This window comes from Typopeltis vanoorti, chromosome 8 (genome assembly GCF_054136105.1).
Source record: "Typopeltis vanoorti isolate ZY-2024b chromosome 8, IOZ_Tvanoo_1.0, whole genome shotgun sequence".
NCBI lineage: Eukaryota > Metazoa > Arthropoda > Arachnida > Uropygi > Thelyphonidae > Typopeltis > Typopeltis vanoorti.
This window is the reverse complement of record NC_143556.1, coordinates 106,455,718-106,477,615: the sequence shown is the minus strand read 5'-3', so window position 1 is coordinate 106,477,615 and position 21,898 is coordinate 106,455,718. Positions and strand designations below refer to the sequence as shown.

Here is a 21,898-nt window from a genome sequence, read left to right as displayed (position 1 = left end):
TGGCGTTGATGGAGATGATTCGTAGTAGAGGTTAGGTGTAGAGACAGTTGTAGGTGTCCTCCCGCGATGAGTCTTCGGACTCCTTGGAGGTATCAGGAATAATAATAATAATAATAATCTCCATCCAAATCTTCACCAATATCATTAATATACAGGTTAAACAGTAATAGCCCTAAAACAGACCCCTCAGACACACTACTAGTAACTTTCCTTTTCCTGGATATCTCTCCCCCATACACAACTTGTTGATACCTATCAAATAGCCAGTCTCCAATCCAATGGGGCAATCTAATATCCATCCACATCTGCTCTAGTTTGACTATCAACTTATGATGCGGTAATCTATCAAAAGTCTTTTAAGTATATTACTGTGAATCCTTCGCCTCTGTCCATGGAAGCAGTTACCTTATTGTAATAAGTAAGTATATTACTAAAACATGACCTCCCTTTAGCAAATCCATGCTGTCCATCAAAGATAATACTGTTGTCATCCCAATTCTGGATCCTAATTCTCACAATCTTCTCCAACAACTTAGAACTGACACACAGATAGGCCTATAGTTTGATGCTTGAGTTCTATCACCTCCTTTATGAAGTAGCACAATCTTGCCCTGCTTCCACTCCTTAGGAACTTGACTGAGTGCAAGACTAGTATTAAAAAAATATGTCAAGGCTGGCATCAACTCCCTGGCACATTCCTTCAGAATATGTGGTGATATATTATCACGTCCCACAGCCTTATTTACATCTAGTTTGCTCAACTCACCATACACCTCTTGCTCACTTACAGTCAGTCACTCCTCCCCATCATCAACTACTCTCAATCTCTCCATGAAGTCACATTCACATGAATGAAAGACCTTTATGTACTGCTCATTAAGTATCTCCGCTATATTTTCCACAACAGCTGTCCTTATACCATTTTCTCCAATCAGTGTCATCCTTCCATAATCATTCTTTTTTTTTTTTTTTTGCTGGGTACATATTGAAAGAACTCCATAGGATTCTCTTTGGCTTCATTAGCTAACTGCTGCTCAAACCAAGTCATCTCACTTGCCTGGTTTTTGTAATCCTCATGGAGTTGGTTATCACCACTTCTCTTATGCTGCCTCCATAATGCCCCATGTTTTCTTCAGTCATTAATTTACCACTATCATCAACCACTAGTAATAATAATATTATTATTATTAATACGGGTATCTCCATTGGAGTCAGTAGACTCATCGCAGGAGACCCAAACTAGTAAAACGATATCTATCATATCTCTTCTTGAATTCATTTATAGATGAAGAACTCACAACTGAGTCTGGCAATTAATTCCACTCATTCACCACCCTCCAGGCAAAAAACTTCATTCTCACAGCCTTGATAACCACACTTTTCTTTAATTTCCAGGGATGACCTCTTGTTCTTCCATCACTATCACACAGCTGAAACATTTCCCCTGCATCAATCTTATAAAACCTTTTAGTAATTTAAATGTTTCTATCATATCCCCTCTTCTCTGCCTATCAACCAACTTCTGCAATTCACAATCTCTCAATCTATCAATGTAGGAAGCATTTTTTACATCACTCACCAACCTAGTCACTCTCCTCTGAACCCTCTCCACAACCTCCTCATCACCAAGGAATCCAGGTGACCAGACCTGCGCACAGTAATCCAAATGTGGAAGTATCAATGCTTTATAAAGGGGAATAATAACCTCTTTATCTCTAGATGTTAGTGCGTTCCTCAATAACCACATAATCCTATGTGTAATATTGGGTACCTTAGCAATGTGTCCCCTGAACTTCATCTCCCTATCCACCAACACCCCTCAGTCCATTCTTTATCTCTAGATGTTAGTGTGTTCCTCAATAACCACATGTAATCCTATGTGTAATATTGGGCACCTTAGCAATGTGTCCTCTGAACTTCATCTCCCTATTCACCAACACCTCTAAGTCCCTAGCCTCATCAATCTCTTGGGGTACCATTCCATCAATGTAGTACACAGCCTGTAATCTTTTAATCCCAAAATGCATGACCTTACACTTTTCCACGTTGAACTGACATCCATTACCCTTTGCCCATTTTGCCAACTTATTTAAATCATCCTGCAAACTCTCAACAGCAGCTTGATTTCTTATTGTGCTACCCGACTTTGCATCATCAGCACAACTGAATATCTCCCTTCAAGCCATTTCCTATATCATTTATGTACAAATAAACAACAATGGCCCAAGCACAGAGCCCTGAGACACACCAATGGTCACCTGCATCATGCTGGACTCTGTTCCTCCATACACCACCTTCTGGTATCTCTCCCTGAGCCATTCTCTTATCCATATCACCAGTTTAGTATCCATTCCCATCTGCTCCAATTTCTATAACAGTGTTCCATGAGGTATCCTGTCAAAAGCCTTAACAAAATCCAGAAGCACCACTGTGTAGCCATTTTCATACTCCCATACTTCCATAATCATCTTTCCTCTTGTTTGTCATACAGCAGAACAACTCCCTTGAACTTCTTTTGTTCTAATTTTCCAATATTCTTTCATACTGCATTTGGTATGTTGTTATGCAGTTTCTCTTTTCCTGACTGTTCCTCTTTCCATGCAAGCATATAGTCATACATGACTCTTTTTGATTAACTCTTCAGTCAAAATAGAGTCTTGATTAGCCAATTCTTGTCAAAAACTTGTACCATTTTACCTCAATCACAATTATATCCTTATTACCTTTCACTTACCTAAACATTTTGCAGTATTATCCTTTAGAATGTCCATTTAAAATGTTTCACAATGATTACTGCTTTTACTTGAGAGCTACCCGACTTTGCATCATCAGCACAACTGAATATATTCCCTCAAGCCATTTCCTATATCATTTATGTACAAATAAACAACAATGGCCCAATTTCCTGACTGTTCCTCTTTCCATGCAAGCATATAGTCCTACATGACTCTTTTTGATTAACTCTTTAGTCAAAATAGAGTCTTGATTAGCCAATTCTTGTCAAAAACTTGTACCATTTTACCTCAATCACAATTATATCCTTATTACCTTTCACTTACCTAAACATTTTGCAGTTATTATCCTTTAGAATGTCCATTTAAAATGTTCCACAATGATTACTGCTTTTACTTGAGAGCTACCCGACTTTGCATCATCAGCACAACTGAATATATTCCCTCAAGCCATTTCCTATATCATTTATGTACAAATAAACAACAATGGCCCAATTTCCTGACTGTTCCTCTTTCCATGCAAGCATATAGTCCTACATGACTCTTTTTGATTAACTCTTTAGTCAAAATAGAGTCTTGATTAGCCAATTCTTGTCAAAAACTTGTACCATTTTACCTCAATCACAATTATATCCTTATTACCTTTCACTTACCTAAACATTTTGCAGTTATTATCCTTTAGAATGTCCATTTAAAATGTTCCACAATGATTACTGCTTTTACTTGAGAGCATCCAAAGTATCAGCTGAAATGATGAAGTATCCACTACAATGTTAATAAGAAACAAGGGATGATTTCACATCAAATCTGAGGCCCTCATTAATCCATCATGACACGACACGCTTGTATCTACCAGTAATATGCAATATTTCACAAACAATGTTAATAAGAAACAAGGGATGATTTCACATCAAATCTGAGGCCCTCATTAATCCATCATGACACACTTGTATCTACCAGTAATATACAGTATTTCACAAACCAGCAGCCTGTGTGACAGGGATTGCATGCTTTCTATTCTTTGAACATTTTCAAATATTCTTCACTAGAAATGTTAGCTGTTATTACTTTGCTTGTAGTTTTTTTAATTTATTCATGCTATTTCCTGATGAAGTGAAAGAAAGAAAGAATGAGTATGATAATTAAGGCACTGGACATGAGGAAGAAACAAGCAAGAGAGTTAATTGTGATTGTAGGGACGAATGATCTAACTGGACATCAGGAGGAGGTGAGGACAAATATCAGGAGACTATTGAGAAGAGTGAAAGATAGTGTAGTAGGAAAGGTTGTCAGTGTGTTACCCAGGTATGATGATAATGAGTTGCGATGGAGAGCCAAAATCATGAATGGTATGTTGGTGGAGCTGTGTGAGGAGAAGGGAGTGGAGTTTGTGGATGTATGGCATGTGTTTGAGGGAAGAATGAAATTATACAGGCGTGATGGGATGCATTTAAATGGCTTTGGAGTGAATGTGCTGGAGAAAGTGTTGCTGGATGAAAGTATAGTGTATGATGCGTGACAGAGATCAGAAGGAAGAGATGAAGAGAAAAATCAGGAGAGTGGTACTGAAAAGATGGCAGTGCTAGAGGTGAGGGAGGAAGAGAGAACGGGAATACAAGAGGAACAGGGAAACGGGGGGAGCTCGGGTGGACAGGGAGACATGGCATAGAGGGAGTGAGTGTTGGGGGGTGCTGGTGAGTGTGTGTGTGTGTGTGTGAAGATGGAGTGCATTGTGGTGTGGATGGAGGTGAAAACTGGGGAGGTATATGTGGTAAATGGTGATAAAGGAGATTTGGCAGGTGTGGTGGGGAGATTGCAACCAACATATGGCTTGGATAGGACCTAAAAATGAAATGTTGTGTTTATTTACAAATGCCAGAAGTATCAGAAATAAAGGGGATGAAATGGTTTCAGTGATTGAGTTTATTCGTCCCCAAATCATTGGAATATGTGAAACATGGTTGAATGAAGATGATATAGTAACAGGAATAGAAATGGAAGGGTACAGTATTTTTCGTGAGGATAGAAAGGGCAGGAAGGGGGGGGGGAAGTGCTGCTGATGATAGTAGGAGAATTAAGTCCACATAAGGTAGACATGAAAGGGGAAATAGTGGCAATGGTTATGAGGCAATGTGGTGTAACGTGAAGGTTGAGAGGAAGACATATTTAGTTGGATGTTGCTATAGGCCTGGAAATGTGGAAGGTGGTGATGAAGAAATGTATAAACAACTTGGATTAGTGAACAAAGGAAGGGTAATTATTATGGGTGATTTTAATTATGGTAGTATAGATTGAAATGAAGATTAGAATGAAAAGATACATTTGAGAATAAAAAAAAAAAAAAAAAAAAAAAAAAAAAAAACAGCTAACGCCTTTTTATTCCCGTATACGGGAGTAGGCGAGGCCATTTAGCCCTATCTAACTTTTGGAGACTGAGTGGGCAGTTCAATCTCCACTGGTACCCAATCAGAGACAGATGGCCCAAGGCTATCACTAATTAAGCGGTACGCAGTGAAGAGAGACGGCTCAAATGTGCCGCCATCTCGTGGTCCCTAACCCTAACACAATATATTTAATGTCTGAAAAATAATGTGGGTTCTACGGTCGATTTTCTTGAGTTTACAGGACGAAAAACCCGAGTTTCCGGGAGGAAAAACCTGCTTGCCCGTGCCAGAGATCGACTAACTCGGGAACCGGTCGAAAAAAGGCTTAGAAAAATTTCCTCTAGTCGCCGACTAGACTCGAAACCAAGCCTTCCTTCGTGCGGCCAAGCGCGGTGGTGTGCAAACGCCACATCCACTGAGCTACACAGGTTTCGAGTTTCGAGTTCTTGAGAGATAACTATCTCAGGTAGCATGTAAAAAAAAGGCACGCGAGGATCAAGAGTTCTAGATCTCATCATTTCATTAGAGGATGTAATGGTTAGAGGGGTTTCACATTTTCCTCCAGTTGGTGAAAGTGATCATGAAGTAATCACCTGTGCTAGTCATATGCAGGCTTTTGTGAGGAAAGGATATATGTGGAATTATAAGGCTGGTGATTATGACATGCTTAGGAGACAACTTAGAGCTATAACATGAAACGAGGAGTTGAGCGGTAAGGAAATAAATGCTGCATGGGAACTTACAAAGAAATACATAACAGCATCAATGTACGAATATATCCCAAAGGCCAAAAGGCTGAATGAGGTTGGTATAAAATGGATCAATGTGGAGCTTAAGCATGAAATCTGGAAAAAGAAAGTCCTTTGGAGTAAGTACAAGATCAATAATGTTAATCAGTCACATGAAGAATATAAAGAACAAGCCAGGAGAGTGACTCAGTTAGTAAGGAAAACAAAAGTTGAGTATGAGCAGAAATTGGCAAATCAGGCTAAGAAAAACCCTAGAGAGTTTTTTTTTAGTTATGTAGCAAGTAGAAGGAAGAATGATCATGGAAGGATGAAGTTAAGGGATGAAAGTGGTAGAATGGTAACTGCTGCAGAAGACATTGCTGAGTTATTCAGTGATCAATTTATAAGTGTGTTTCATCCTGATCAGGATGGAATCATAAGGAACTTAAGTGTAGAGGACACAGGAGAGGATAGCTTAATTGTGAGTGAGCAGGGGGTATTTGAGGAAATAAATAACCTTGATGTTAATAAGGCGATAAGATTTGATGAAATATCACCATGCATCTTAAGGGAATGTTCCAGGGAACTGGCAGTAGCATTGGCATGCCTGTTTAACAAGAGTTTTGCAACAGCACAGGTTCCAAGAGAGAGTGGAAGGAGGTTAAAATTGTTCCACTGCATAAAGGCAGTGATAAGGCTGTAGCTTCAAATTACAGGCCGATCTGTATATCTGGAGTTGTGGCGAAGGTCCTGGAGAGATTGGTGAGAAGTAGGATACAGAAATGGGTTGGTAACAGTGGTATTCTCTGTGGTTATCAGCACGGGTTTGGTAAGGGGAAATCATGTTTCACTAACTTACTTATGTATTATAGCAAGGTGACAAATAGCTTGGACAAAGGAGATGCATATACAGTGGTGTACTTGGATTTTGCAAAGGTTTTTGATAGACTGCCACATGACAAGCTGTTAATTAAATTGAAAGAGATGGGATTGGATAACAGACTTCTGTGTTGGATCAGTGACTAGCTGTCAGATAGGTATCAGAAAGTGTAAGGTTTTGAGATTTGGTAAGCAACAATGGGATGCAAAGTATACACTTGGTGGGGAAACTTTGACTGAAGTAGAGGAGATGAGAGACAAGGACCTGAAATTCAGGGGGTCACATTGCACAAGTTGTGAAGACATCACATCGAATAATGGCAATGATGCGGAGAACCCTGACATGCAGAAATAGAGAGGTTATGATTCCATTGTATAAGGCCTTGATCAGGCCTCATATGGATTATTGTGCACAGATTTGGTCACTGGGTTTTCATGGTGACGAGGATATGTTGGAAAGGGTACAAAGAAGATTCACAAAGGTGGTCAGTGGTCTTTGGAATGTGGAGTACAAGAACAAATTGAGGGAATGTAAGTTGCAGAGCCTCGTGAATAGGAGGAAGAGGGGGAATATGATTGAGACACATAAACTGGTCAGGGGTTGTTATCAGGTAGACATGGAAGAGATTTTTCATAGAAGTGGAGAAGGAAGTAGAACAAGAGGCCATTGCTGGAGGCTGTAAGCAAAGGAGTGAGAAGCAGGTTCTTTGCATGGAGGGTGGCTGGTGAGCGGAATGCATTGCCTGAGTGTGTTGTGGATATGGACACACTGAATCAGTTTAAGACGTGATGGATGAGCATTGTATGCAATACCTCCCACGATGAGTCTCTGACTGCATGGAGGCCGGGTGTTGATAATAATAATAATAAAGCATTTTTCATGAAACTAGTCAAATTAAAACAATTTCTTTTTGACTTTTGGCTTAATACTGGAAATGGTGATTCTAATGTCACCTTTTACATTTTCAAGCTTCTCAAACATTATATTAGATATCTTGTCCTATTTATCTCAACCTCAGAAGACTGAAGCAACTAAAGATCATCAGTTACATGTATTTTATCTGTTCAAGTATATGTATTTTCTTTTGTTTGATATGGCAGAAAAGGTTTTAGCCCTTATATGGAGCCATTTAACATGAAATGGCAATTCACGAGCTAGCTACAGTGTTCTAGAATTCTGCATACTGTTGGAAATGGTTTATGTGTGTCTCTTCTAGTAAGTCTTGAAATCATAAGGTCAGCTGATAATTAATTTACAGACATTGTCATAAAATTGTTGATTATTTTAAATAAGCATCAAAAAAAAAATGTAGTGTTATGGCCATGAAACCTAAATTTATTTAGCTTATATGTGCATAAACATCTATGAATATAAAAATATATTAAAAAATTAAACGTGAAAGCAGAACAGTTTTTATGGTGCACAGCAGGTACCAGCAAAGCATCATAATTTATTTATTTATTTTAAAAGTGCACTTACTAGACATTTATAATATGCAACATGCACCAAAATATTTTCATGCACATTCGTCATTGTTAATATATTAACTGTGCAGAGCACTTCAAAAAAATATGCTATAAAATAATTTCATCATATATTTCTTAAATCACCGAGATAAAATTAAAAGCTTAGATTGATATTCTTACCTTCAGTTACTGTATGAGGAGTTTCAGCACACTTTAGAGTGGTAACAGTCTTTCGTTTTGATGTTTGTGATGGCTGGGGATATGATAACTCTCTTCTGTCAGTAACAACCATTGCTTCAGAAACCATAATTAGTTTGTCTTCATCTGTTGCTTGTGAGTCTGGCCTCTTAACACTCCAGTCAGATTCTGGATCAGTAATTAGAGTTTCATTACTAAATAAATATTGCTCAGACATAGAGCTTGTAATATACTTTTCCTGTTCAACTTCACTGAAAATTTTATCTACTGCTGCAGAAAATGATTCAATATCAGAAAGGGAAGGTGGCTGTATGATAATTTCACCAAATGGTACTGGTGTCTTATTGATTACTTTTATATTTTCCAATGGTATTTTTGAAACATTAGATTTAGTATAATTTATGATGGGAACAGATTTATTTCTAGAAAAGTCTTTGATGACAGTCTCTTCTGTTTGCATTAGCTCTTCTATATTATCCGTGTTTTCTTCCCTTTGAATTTCTTTTGGAATGATTATATCATCAGGATCAAAAAATAATGAATCTTTTACATTAACAGAAACATCCAATTCATTATTATACACTTTTTGAGCTGTTTCGGATAACAGTGGACTGATCTCTTCTCCTGATGACAAACTTTCTTTTTGATCAGAGAGAATGCCAATCTGTTTCAAATGTTTTGAACCATACATATTTCCTTGGATACTTTCACATGTACCTTTTTCTAGAGAAGTAATTCCACATATATTTGCATTTATGTGTTCATCCACATACCCTTCATCAGTCAGTGATGTGATATTAGATGATTCTTTTAAAGTGATGACATCTATTGGTATTTGTGCTTGATCATTAATTTCTTCTGTTTTTGCATTATAGAAATCACATGAGGAAAATGGTATTGCAAACTGATTTAATTCTAGTTTATTTTCCTTAACAGAAAGCTCTTTTGAAATTTTATTATAATCTAAAATTGGAAAAACTGGAATCCTATTTAATGCCAAACTTGGATCTTGTTTTGTACCTTCTAAATTTATTACATTTTTAGCATTTACAGCATTGAACTCTGTTATGGTAAAGTATTTACTTTCTTTTATACTTGGACATAACACCATTGAAGATGTCCTCTTATGACTACTATGAAAACTGTCATTTTGGACAACATCTTCACATAATATTGGAGCTTGAAGTACATTCATCATGTCTTTGTCTCTTATAGTTTCATTTGTACTTTTCATCTTAAGTTTATCAGGTAGATGATGTATGGACTGTTCATTTTCATATTTTTCAAACGCTGGTACAGAAGTTTCACATACACTAGGCATAATATTGATATGGGTATCATCTGATAAACCATTAATTTCTGTATCATGTTTACAGAAAGAATTCTGTATACAAAAATGTGATGACAATTCAGATGAATTTCTTATCAGAGAAGTTTCATATTCTCTAGATGTTTCATTATTGCACAGAATACAAGAAGAAGAAACAGATCCAAGATCAGAATTGGCATCTGATATATGGTAAAAAGGGAAATATTTTTTACCATCTTCAAAACATGATATAGTTTTCTGCAATCCAGGAAACTGACTAGTTTTCGGAACAGGAAATTTTTTGCATATTTTACTGTTCGAACTCTCTGTTGTGTTTTGAGTGTCTTGATGCCCAAGAGTATTAGATATATTCGTACAATTAAATTCAGTATTATCTTTTTCTGAAGGTAATAAATGACCACTTTCTGAAGAAGAATGAAAGTCATGTAATTTCTTTTTTTTGTCATAAAGGAATTCTAGTTCAAAATTTGCACTAGACAGAGGAATAAAAGAAATACTGTGTGTCAACTGGTTTGCTACATTAAATGGTGAATGTATTTGGACATCAATTTCTCTTTCCTTAAATTCAGTGGTATCAGTAATTGTTTGCATAAGTGATTTTTTTGAATCCAGTGTATCTCTCAACTGTACTATTTGTGAATGTATACCTTTTATCATTTCTGATACTTCAGTTAATGACAATGATTCTGACAAAGCCATAGTTGAAGATACACATTCAGCTAAATTTGAACCTGAATGACGATATTCTGATGATAATTCATTATTATGAAAAACATGTAATGTTTTGTCTAGCCCACTGTATTCAGTTTTTTTGAAAGAATCATCCAAAGCTACTAATGAATCAGAAAAGTGTTTTTTTATATACAATGAATATTCCTTATTTTCACTTTCATTCATCTTATCTGATAGAATCTTTTGAGAGATTTCTGAATTTTTTAAGTTGTTAAGTTTCAGATCGTTCTTAACAATATGAAAACATACTCCTTGTTTTTTGGGTTCATAATGTATACTTGACTGCTGTTTAACATCTGTATTCCTTTCACAATTAAACATTTGTGTTTCCTGAATAGGAAACACTTCCTGTGCTACTTCTAGACTTGTCAGTTTATCTTTCAGTTTCAGTACTTTATTTTTATGAACTTCTTGAATTTTTACTTTATTTAATTTTTCATCTTCAACAGTGTCATTTCTCATTTTATAATCTTTTAATAAAGATGAAGTATACAAATGTAAGGAGTCATCTGGTAATTCCTCTATATGAAAATCTGGAATGTCACCAGCACCTTTGTGCTTCATACAGTTTTCATTTTCAACCACCAATATGGGATCAAAGTCATTATCATCTATTTCGATTGTTGGAGTCTCAAGTGTACCTATATCTTGACCATTAGACTTAATTTCAATTTCAGAAAATTGACCTGCACTTGAAAATTGTAATGAAACCAAACTATCTACAGGACTTGTAAAAGTAGATACAGTATTGATAATAGTTGTTTGAGTAAAAGAATCTTCTTTTGGAAATGAGATTTCAGCAGCAGAATCAGCTGGACTTACACCAGTTGATTTAGTGTCAGGATAAAAAGGGCTACAAGCTGTATCTGTAGTAACAGGAGATTCGGTACCAACTCCTGTGTCCAACATATATTCAGATATGGGACTTGTGGCAATTTCAGATGTTTCACTCATAATTAAGTTTTCCATAACTCCATCTGTATAACTAATAGCAGCTTCATTTCCCCACATTAAAACTTCTGGTGCTTGAAAAACTGGCACCAAGAATTCTGTCTGCACGATAGGAATAGCTGTGTTCTGATTAACTTCGTTAAAAGAGTAACGTGTAAAACCATTAACAACAGGCGATTCCTTTTCAAAATGGTCTACTGTATTAGATTTTAAATGATTTGAAATAAATGACTCGCTCTCTGATTGCATTAGTCTTTTCTTGGTACTCAGCAGTGTAAGATCAGGAAGTTCCTCTGATGATGATTTTGATTCCATATTCCTCTGCAAGTCTCCTATAACATATGAACTATTAGAATAGCGAGAATAAGGCATATCAGGCTTTTGCATAGCTGGTGCATCATATGTCTTAATTAAACATTCCATTCCATCTCTGTGGATAGTACCAGGAAGTACTGCAAAAACAGCTATAGGACTTATGCTTTTGTCATCAGGTTGGAATGATGATGAGTAATTAATTGTTGACAACAAATCTTCAGTAATGAAGACTGGATCAATTTCTTTCTTTATTCGTGTAGAAGGTGATGTAATGTTTTTTGATTCTATCAATGAAATTTCTTGTGTATCTTCTTGTTTATAATTTACAGGTGAAGAAAAATTTGGTTTCTTATTCATATCATTGCTCATAACTTCCATGGTATCTGAAGCAGAAATTAAAGATGTAGTTTGTTCCTCAAGGCTGGTTGTAACTGCAGCAGAAATAACTGCTGTTGGTTCTGGCTGGCAGTGCACAGAAGGAGGCTGAAGTAGTAACTTGAATTTCTTTTCACTGTCTGAAAGTGTGTTCATAGGAAAGGCAAGTGTGTTATTCAGACATCCTACAAGGATGCCACCAAAATATCAAGCACACACAGGCCTCATTCAGTCAAACATACAGCGGGAATCAGTGGGAATGCACATAGTTCATATTTTTTGTATTTAGAATAAATAGGGTTAAATATCAGTATTTATAATTTAATTTTGCGAGTTTGGATTTTGCTGTGCATATCATTCAACTTATTAAGCTCTCAGATGTATACTGTGATTGTGTTTCATAAGTAAATAAATAAATAAATAAACAAACAAATAAATAATGGAAACAAAGTCAAAATAATATCAATGCTTATGTATCATATTCTTTATACGTTACTGTCATAATACATATGTTTATAAAAAATATACATACTTTTCTTTTAATGATTTTTATTATTCATTATTTCTAGTACTTATAATATTATTCTATATTACAATTTAATTACCTAATATTATGGTAAATGTGTTACTTAAAATTAATACGATTTTTTAAGAACTATGTGATTTCTTTGAGTTAATATATATATATATAGAATGTTCACGTGAATGCATAAACATGCAGAACATTTGGAACAATTAGAAATAATTTTTAAAAAATAACATCAGTCTCTTTTGTATAACTGTATAACAGTTGTCATCTTTGTTAGTCCTCACTGTTTTGTCTACTAGTTTGTTTATTTACACCTGAAGAAATCCTGTGCAATTGGGATGAAATGTCGTGTTACTAGGTAAATTAATGTTATCAACTTATTCCAGTGTTTTGCCTTATAAACTTTAATCAAATATATATATATATATATAAAGTGGTGCATATGTATACATATATATGCATCCTTTTTTTTAAATTCATTTTTGTTATTAAAATAAAAGGGTCCAATTTCAAAAATATGGTATATATAATAAGCAACAGAAACAATCCTAATAGCTTTAAAGTTCCTCTATAAATGTATGGTGATAAAATTGCATAGTTTTGAAATCTGTATCAAATTCTTTGTGCAAGAATTTTTTCTCAAACAATTACAACAAATATATTGTTTATAAATTTCAACAGTAAATAAAACAATATAAACAATTTTGAAAAGTAATAACATTGAGCCTCTAGGATACTGGTTCCTGTGTGTGTGTGTGTGTGTGTGTGTGTGTGTGTGTGTGTGTGTGTGTGTGTGTGTGTGTGTGTGTGTGTGTGTGTGTGTGTGTGTGTGTGTGTGTGCTCTGCACTATTTGAATGTTCAGAAAAGAAAGAAATACCTCAGCCAACAATCAAATAGGCTGTGTATTATGTAGAACCCAACTGCAAGAAACTGATGAATCTAAGGATTTAGAGTAATGGTGGAAAGAGAGAGAGAGTTGCAGTTCAAAGAAAATATCACAAAAGTGAGAAAAATACCTCAAAGAATCATGTGATGAAACAATGAGCAGCAGGGATAAGGAAGTCATTATTCCCCATTATAGGGCTTTCATATGATCACATCTTGAAGGATTAAGTCGCACATGTTACATGTTTCTTGGAGATGTAGGAGTAGCTGAGAGAATTCATACGGTACAATTAAGAGGGTACAACCATGAGCTTACCATTATTCCTTCCCCCACATTGCTAACTTTTATATGGAAGCTTTTGAGCAATGTTTTCTAGATTCCTTTACTTTAAAACCCAAACTCTGACTTAGGTATGTTTACAATATTTTTGTTATTTGGCCCCATGGCCATCAGGCTTTAGACACCCTCCTTAGCTACCTGAATCAACAACACAACACATACAATTCACAACTGAAATTGAAAGTAAGAATTCACTTCCATTAAGGATATACTTGTCACACATCACTCTTCCGGCAGTCATTTTACTTTACTGTTTACTGTAAGCATGCACATACTGGACAATATATACACATAAACTCTTACCACTACTCGGCACAAAAATTAGTTGTCAGATGTCATTAACACACACTAAAATACAGGGCTGTAAAGATTTGCTCCAGTGAGCAAAACACAAGCATGAATTAAAAATTATCAGCAATACTTTCTTCCTAAAAATGACTATAGCAAAAATGCTATCAACAAAATTCTTCTCAAGACTGCATGCACCTAATACTAAAAATAGATCACAATTAAACTGTAGCCATTCCATACATTAAAGGGATAACATAAAATAAACAGAATACTACACAAATAATTAAAAAACTTATTCAACTCCTCCAAGGATCTCCTTCCCCCCTGAAGTATACTGAGTGCACCTGCACTCAATGTACTCCAGGAAAGGAAGGAAACTGCATAACTGAATGCACAGTTCCTATTTGGAAAAAGGAACATAAACAATACATTAAATTTAATAACAATGGAAGATCTGGCCTTTCTTATCATGATCTGGATACTTTACATAGAACTGACTGGAAAGCCACCTGAATTACATCACACCAAAACTTGGTATGAGTGCAAATTTAAGAAGGCTTTTGAAATTCTAATCAACTACCCTAATCTTAACAATAATAATAATAATTATTATTACAATTTATTAATATTAAATGCAAAAACAAAAGAATGCAGTAACGACTTAAAAAACAGTTAAACAAATTGAAGAGCACGCGTGACATCAAACGCATAAAGCATGAAGACTTAGTCATTGTTATTAAGTTGCGTTTTATAATTTTTCACGTAATTTAATTCTGCTAAACTTAATGAATTTAATAGGTTTTCCCAAATGTCTTTTAATATTATTCCCTGGTTTCTACTAAGGTTATTTTCTGTCCGTAGGACTACTGCAGCTTCTTTAAAGGCTCTACATCTGTAATCCTCTTCGATATATATATCATGGAGCTGTTGTCCCAATCTATTGAATGGTTTGAAGTTGAGAAATGATGTGCTAACCCTGAGGTGTCTGTTCTATTATTATTGACATCTCCGACATGTTCCTTCTTTCGGATCTCTAGGCTTCATGAAGTTTGGCCACTGTAAGTCAGTCCACATGTACATGGTATACTGTAAACACCTGCATATTTGTAGAAAGCAATGCTATCCTTAGGGGATCTTAATAACTGTCGTGTAGTTATGGCAGGTTTAAAAACAACTCTGATGTTAAAAGGCTTCATAATTCTTGCTATTTTGGTGGAGATTGAGCCTGCATAGGATATTACGATGATGATACGTACTGTGCCACCAGAGGTTATTGTTGGAGGTTGTTTCTATAGAGAATTTTATTAATTATATTTTGAGGATAACCATTAAGTGATAGAGTGTTTGATATAAGGGAAAGCTCAGCACGTACTTTTTTTCTTTTGTGATGATATTTTTAACTCTGTTTTTTAGCATATGTATGATGCTAAGTTTCTGTGCATAGTGATGATTGGATGTAAAATGGAGATAACGTCCAGTATCTGTAGGTTTACGATAGATTATAAGTTTGATTTTTCCATTATCTTGTTTTTTAACTAGTACATCCAAAAAGGGTAATTGATGGTTATTTTCCAATTCTAATATGAATTTAATTTTATGATGGAAAGAGTTTATTTTTTGGAGGAACTCATGTAAGGTATCTTCCTTGTCTTTCCAGATAATGAACACATCATCAACATACCTCCACCAGACTGATGGTTTTGGATTTATTTTTGCTAGGATATCATTTTCTAATTTTTCCATGAACAGATCTGCACACAGTGGAGACGGGGGACTGCCCATGGCTAAGCCTTCTAGTTGTTGATATACTACGTTGTTTACTTTAAAGTAGCTGGACTTGAGGCAGTGGCAGAAGAGCTGCGTAATATCATTTGGAAAGAGATCTTTTATAATCTCAATGACTTCTTCAACTGGTACATTTGTGAACAAAGAGACCACATCCACACTTGTCAGTATGTCTGTGTTGGACATATTAATGTTATTAAGTTTTTCAAAGAAGTGTTGAGAATTCTTTATATATGAAGCTGATTTCCTTATCTTCTCTTTTAATAGGCTAGCAAAGTGTTTGGCTAGTAGGTATGTAGGAGAGTATCTGCCATCTACGATCAGGCAGAGCGGAACCTCATCTTTATGTACACCATATAGGCGCAGTGTCAATGGATGTAAAGATTTTAATTTTCTTTGTAAATCTTGAGGCCATCTATTCATATTGCGAAACAAAAAATTGGTCTCGTGGTTTTTCTTGGTTGGATCTTTCTCTAATATTTGATATGTAGACTGATCAGATAGAAAAGTCCCGATCTTTGCCTGCCTTAATTGCAATAATGTCTTTGTTTTGTTTTAAGTTCAAAATTGCTTTCTTTGTGGAGAGTGTAATATTCTGTTTCGGCAGTTTTTGCTGTAGAGAAGATGATTGTACTTTTGAATCTTATTTCGTTTGCTATTGTCTCTGAGAGTAGAGAAAAACCTTTCTCAATATTACATATAAAGTCTATTTTGGGGATATGATTAGGAGCAATAGAAAAGTTAAAACCTTTTTTTTTTTAATTTCTGATTCTTGTTTTGAAAGACTGTAGTCCGAAAGGTTAAAAATAACTTTATCTCCATTTTACATCCAATCATCACTATGGACAGAAACTTAACATTATACATATGCTAAAAAACAGAGTTAAAAATATCATCACAGAAGAAAAAGACGTATGTGCTGAGCTTTCCCTTATATCAAAAACTCTATCACTTAATGGTTATCCTCAAAATATAATTAATAAAATTCTCTACAGAAACAACCTCCAACAACAAGAACCTCTGGCGACATAGTACGTATCATCCATCGTAATACCCTATGCAGGCTCAGTCTCCACCAAAATAGCAAGAATTATGAAGCCTTTTAACATCAGAGTTGTTTTTAAACCTACCATAACTACACGACAGTTATTAAGATCCCCCTAAGGATAGAATCGCTTTCTACAAATATGCAGGTGTTTACAGCATACCATGTATGTGTGGACTGACTTACATCGGCCAAACTTCACGAAACCTAGAAATCTGAAAGAAGGAACATGTTGGAGATGTCAATAATAATAGAACAGACGCCTCAGGGTTAGCACATGATTTTTCTCAACTTCAAACCATTCAATAGAAACCAGGGAATAATATTAAAAGACATTTGGGAAAATCTATTAAATTCATTAAGTTTAGCAGAATTAAATTACGCAAAAAATTATAAAACGCGACTTAATAACAATGACTAATTCTTCAAGCTTTATGCATTTGATGTCACGCATGCTCTCTAATTACAATTTATTATTATTATTAACACCAGACCTCCATGGAGTCAAAAGAATCATCACAGGAAGCACACACACTATTACACACAAAGACCATCAAAACTGTGCTTTAAACTCATTCAAATTATCTACTTTCATCACGCATCAGGCAACACAGTCTGCTCACCAACTACTCTCTATGCAAAGAACACATTCATAAATGACTGGTTTCTTATGCATCTGCTCACACACCCTCTTTATACAGGTACCAGGGATGTCCCCTTGTTCTGACCCCTTCCACCATTCTATGAAAAATTGCTTCCACATTAACCTGGTAACCCTTTACCAATTTAAATGTATCAATCAATGCCCTTCTCTCCTCCTCCTATTCACAAGGCTTTGCAAATTGCATTCCCTCAATCTGTCTTAATATCTCACATCCCAAAGGCCAGTTATTACTTTTGATCAGTCTTCATTGGACCCTTTCCATTATATCCTGATTACCATGAAAACCACTGGACAAAATCTGTGCAAACTAATGCACATGAGGCCTGATCAAGGACTTATAGAATGGAACCAGAACTCCTTTATTTCTGCATGTTAAGGTCCTCTGCATCATTTTCATTATTCAATGTGACAACTTCACAACTTGTGCAACATGACCTCTGAATTTCAGAACCTTGTCCACCACCACTCCAAGGTCTCTTGTCTCCTCAACTTCCTCCAAGTATACTTTGCATCCCATTATTGCCTACCAAATTTTAGAACTGCATATTTGGAAACATTGAAATGGCACTTCCATACCATTGTCCACTCATACAATCTATTCAAATCCTCCTGTAAGGCCACAGAATCTGCTTGATTCCTCATCACTCTCCACAGTTGCATCATCTGCAAAACCAGTTAAACCCATCCCAATATCATTAATATACAAATTAAATAACAATAGTCCCCAAACCACTTTGGAACACCATTAGTGACTTTCCTCTTCTCGGATACTATAACTGCCGCTACACAATGTGTTGACACACATATGAGAACCCATTGCATATCAAACTCACTAATCTACCATCCAATCCCATCTGCTTCAGTTTAGTTACCAACTTGTGTTGTGGCAATTTATTAAATGCCTTTTGGAAATATAAGTACAGCACTGTGTATGCATTTCTCTTGTCCAACACATTCATCACCTTGTTATAGTACATAAGCAATTTGGTAAAACATGACCTTCCTTTAACAAACCTATACTGAGAAGTACAAAGAATACCACTATTACCAACCCACTTTTGTATCCTAGATCTCACAAACCTGTCAAATATCTAGAACCCCAGATATGCAGATCGGCCTATAATTTGTAGCTTTTTATCACAACCTTTGTGAAGTGGAACAGTTTCACTTTCCTTCCACTCCTTTGAGACTTGTGCTATTACAACTCTTGTTAAGCAGGTAGAATAAGGCTGATGCTATCTCCTTTTAACATTCACTGAAGACAAGAGGTGATATGTTCTATTGCCTTATTGACATCTAGCTTACTTAACTCCTCATACACACCTCTTGCTCATCCACCATTTCTCTCATTCATTTCATTCTCTACATTTGAACTTCTGATTCCACACTGAGGATGAAAACTCTGATGAAATGCTCACTGAATGCCTGAACTATGTCCTCAGCAGCAGTTACTAATCTCCCACTTCCATCCATTAACATCATCTTAGTATAATAAATTTTCTTTCTACTTATCACATATCAAAAACACTCCTGAGGATTTTTCTTGGTGTGATTTGATAGTTTCTGCTCGTACTACACTTTTGTAGCCCTTACCAACTGAGTCACTTCTGTTGCCTGCTCTTTATACTTTTCTTGCAACTGATTATTACCATTATTCATTTCATGCTATCTCCAAAGTACCATCTTCTTCTTCTTCCAGATTTCACATTTAATCCCCTCATTTATCCATTTTCCACCTACCTTATTTAGCTTTTGACTTTTGGGATATTCACACATTGATGCTGTTAAATATTTCTTTGTCACCATTCCATCAGCCTTGTAATTCCACATAAATATTTTTTTCACAAGAAGTCTTCATATGGTTAGCCAGAACTCAGGTAATCACTTCATGATCACTCTTAGCAACTGGAGGGAAGTTCAAAACCCACTAACAATTACATCCTTTGATGAAATGACTCCCGATCCTTGTGTGCCCTCCTTTACACACTGCTTGTGATAGTTGTCTCGCTCAGGAACTTGAGAAATTCATTTTCCTTATTCCTAAAGGCTATCTCTTCATTCCAGTCTATACCACCATAATTAAAATAATCACCCATAAAATTAATAATCATCCTTCCCTTGTTCACTAATCCAAGTTGCTTACACATTTCTTCCTCATTTCCCTGCACATTCCCTGGCCTACAGCAACATCCAACTAAATATCCCTTCCTGTCAACCTCCACTTCACACCACACTGCCACTATTTCCCTCTTGCATAACTACCTTATGTGGATGAATTTCCCTGCAATCATAAGCAGGACTCCCCTCCCTTCTTGTCCTTTCTATTTTTGCAAAAAACACTGTACCTTTTCATTTCTATTCCTTCAGGATATCATCTTCAATTCAACCATGTTTCACTCATTTCAATGATTTTGGGGTGAATAAACTTAATCAGTGAAACAATTTCATTTCCCTTATTTCTGATACTCCTGGCATGTGCACAATTTCCCCACCATTCTTGCCCAATCACTGCTTACACCATATATCCACTCAAGTTCAACATCCTCATTCACATTCCGATCCTTTCCATTCCTATGCTGATCTCTTTATCTCTCACATTACTACTATTCTCATTGGTGAGCACTTCATTCTCTTCCATTCCACATAATGATAGTCTAAAAATCTCAAGAACATGGGATTCTATCCACATAGCTTCAGAAAGTTATATATGAGGGTGTGGTATCCCGAAAGAGAAAGGTCAGTAGTGGTGTGCCGCAGGGGTCAGTTTTGGAGGTGTTGTTGTTCATTTTGTATGTTAATGATATTGGGATGGGTAACTAGAGATATGCAGCTGTTTGCAGATCATGCAAAACTGGGGAGGAGCAATGAAGAGTCAAGCAGATGTTATGGCCTTACAAGAGGACTTGAATAGCTTGCAGAATGGGCAGGTAAGTGGAATTGAAAACCAATGTTACAAAGTATAAGGTTTTGAGATTTGGTAAGCAACAATGGGATACAAAGTATAAACTTGGTGGGGGAAACTTTAAAGGAAGTAGATGAGATGAGAGATCTGGGAGTGATGGTGGACAAGGATCTGAAATTCAGGGACCGCATTGCACAAGTTGTGAAGATGTCACATCAGATAATTTCAATGATGCAGAGTACCTTGACATGCAGAGATAAAATCTGTGCACAGTAATCCATATGAGGCCTTGATCAGGCCTCATATGGATTACTATGCACAGATCTGGTCACTGGGTTTTCATGGTGATGAGGATATGTTGGAAAGGGTTCAGAGAAGATTCTTTGGAATGTGAAGCACGAGGACAGAATGAGATAATGTAAATTGCAGAGCCTCGTGAATAGGAGGAAGGGGGGGGGATGTGATTGAGACATATAAGCTAGTCAGGGATTGTTATCAAGTTGACATGGAAGAGATTTTTCATAGAATGGGAGAGGGATGGGTAGAACAAGAGGCCATCGCTGGAAACTGAATAAGGAGGGTGTGAGCAGAGGAGGGAATAAAAGGTTCTTTGCATGGAGAGTGGTTGGTGAGTGGAATGCATTGCCTGAGTGTGTTGTGAATGTAGACGCACTGAATCAGTTTAAAGCACGGTTGGATGAGCATTGCATGCAATAATGTGTATCTCCCATGATGAGTCTCTGACTTCATGGAGGTTAGATGTTAGTAATAATAATAATAATAACCTTTTGTTCTAAGAGGTCATTATAAATTATATATATATATATATATGAAAAAGCTTTAATGACTGATACCGAGAGATGACATGATATATTTGAAAAGATACTACTAGTACACTAGTTTCGTTGAATTGATCAACATCTTCAGGTATCACAATCAAAGAAGAATATAAAGAATTACAGAGACTTAAAATTGTAATAACAGAACAAGTACAAAAAGACAGTAGCGTGTTTGAAAACAAAATGCAAGCTTGAGTTCCAAACAAACGTATACTACGTGCTGTCGCGAGTGTGCCAGTACTGAACAGAGGCAACGTATGCGTCAGAGAGAGAGAGATTGAAACTCAGGTTGTTGCTGTTGATATGAGAAGAATCTAGAGAAATCTGATGCACACGTTGCCTCTGTTCAGTACTGGTGCACTTGCGACAGCGCGTAGTATATGTTTGTTTGGAACTCAAGCTCGCATTTTGTTTTCAAATACGCTAGTCTTTTTGCACTTGTTCTGTTATTACAATTTTAAGTCTGTAATTCTTTATATACTTCTCTGATTGTGATACCTAAAGATGTTGATCAATTCAACGAAAC

At 36.0% G+C, this 21,898-nt stretch overlaps 1 protein-coding gene across 10 annotated transcripts in view; it reads right to left on the bottom strand.

Annotated features, from left to right (window-relative positions):
- The window catches only part of LOC150104251 (uncharacterized), a 1,804,220-nt gene that overhangs the window by 248,461 nt on the left and 1,533,861 nt on the right, over positions 1–21,898 (bottom strand). For 9 of the 10 annotated variants that reach the window (XM_090396244.1, XM_090396248.1, XM_090396245.1 and 6 more), the window contains one exon: positions 8,371–8,556. The exons of the other annotated variant lie outside the window; for it this stretch is intronic. In XM_090396244.1, coding sequence (XP_090252370.1) covers positions 8,371–8,556 — 186 coding nt within the window. The remainder of the gene's footprint in view (positions 1–8,370; positions 8,557–21,898) is intronic. 10 annotated transcript variants of the gene reach the window in all.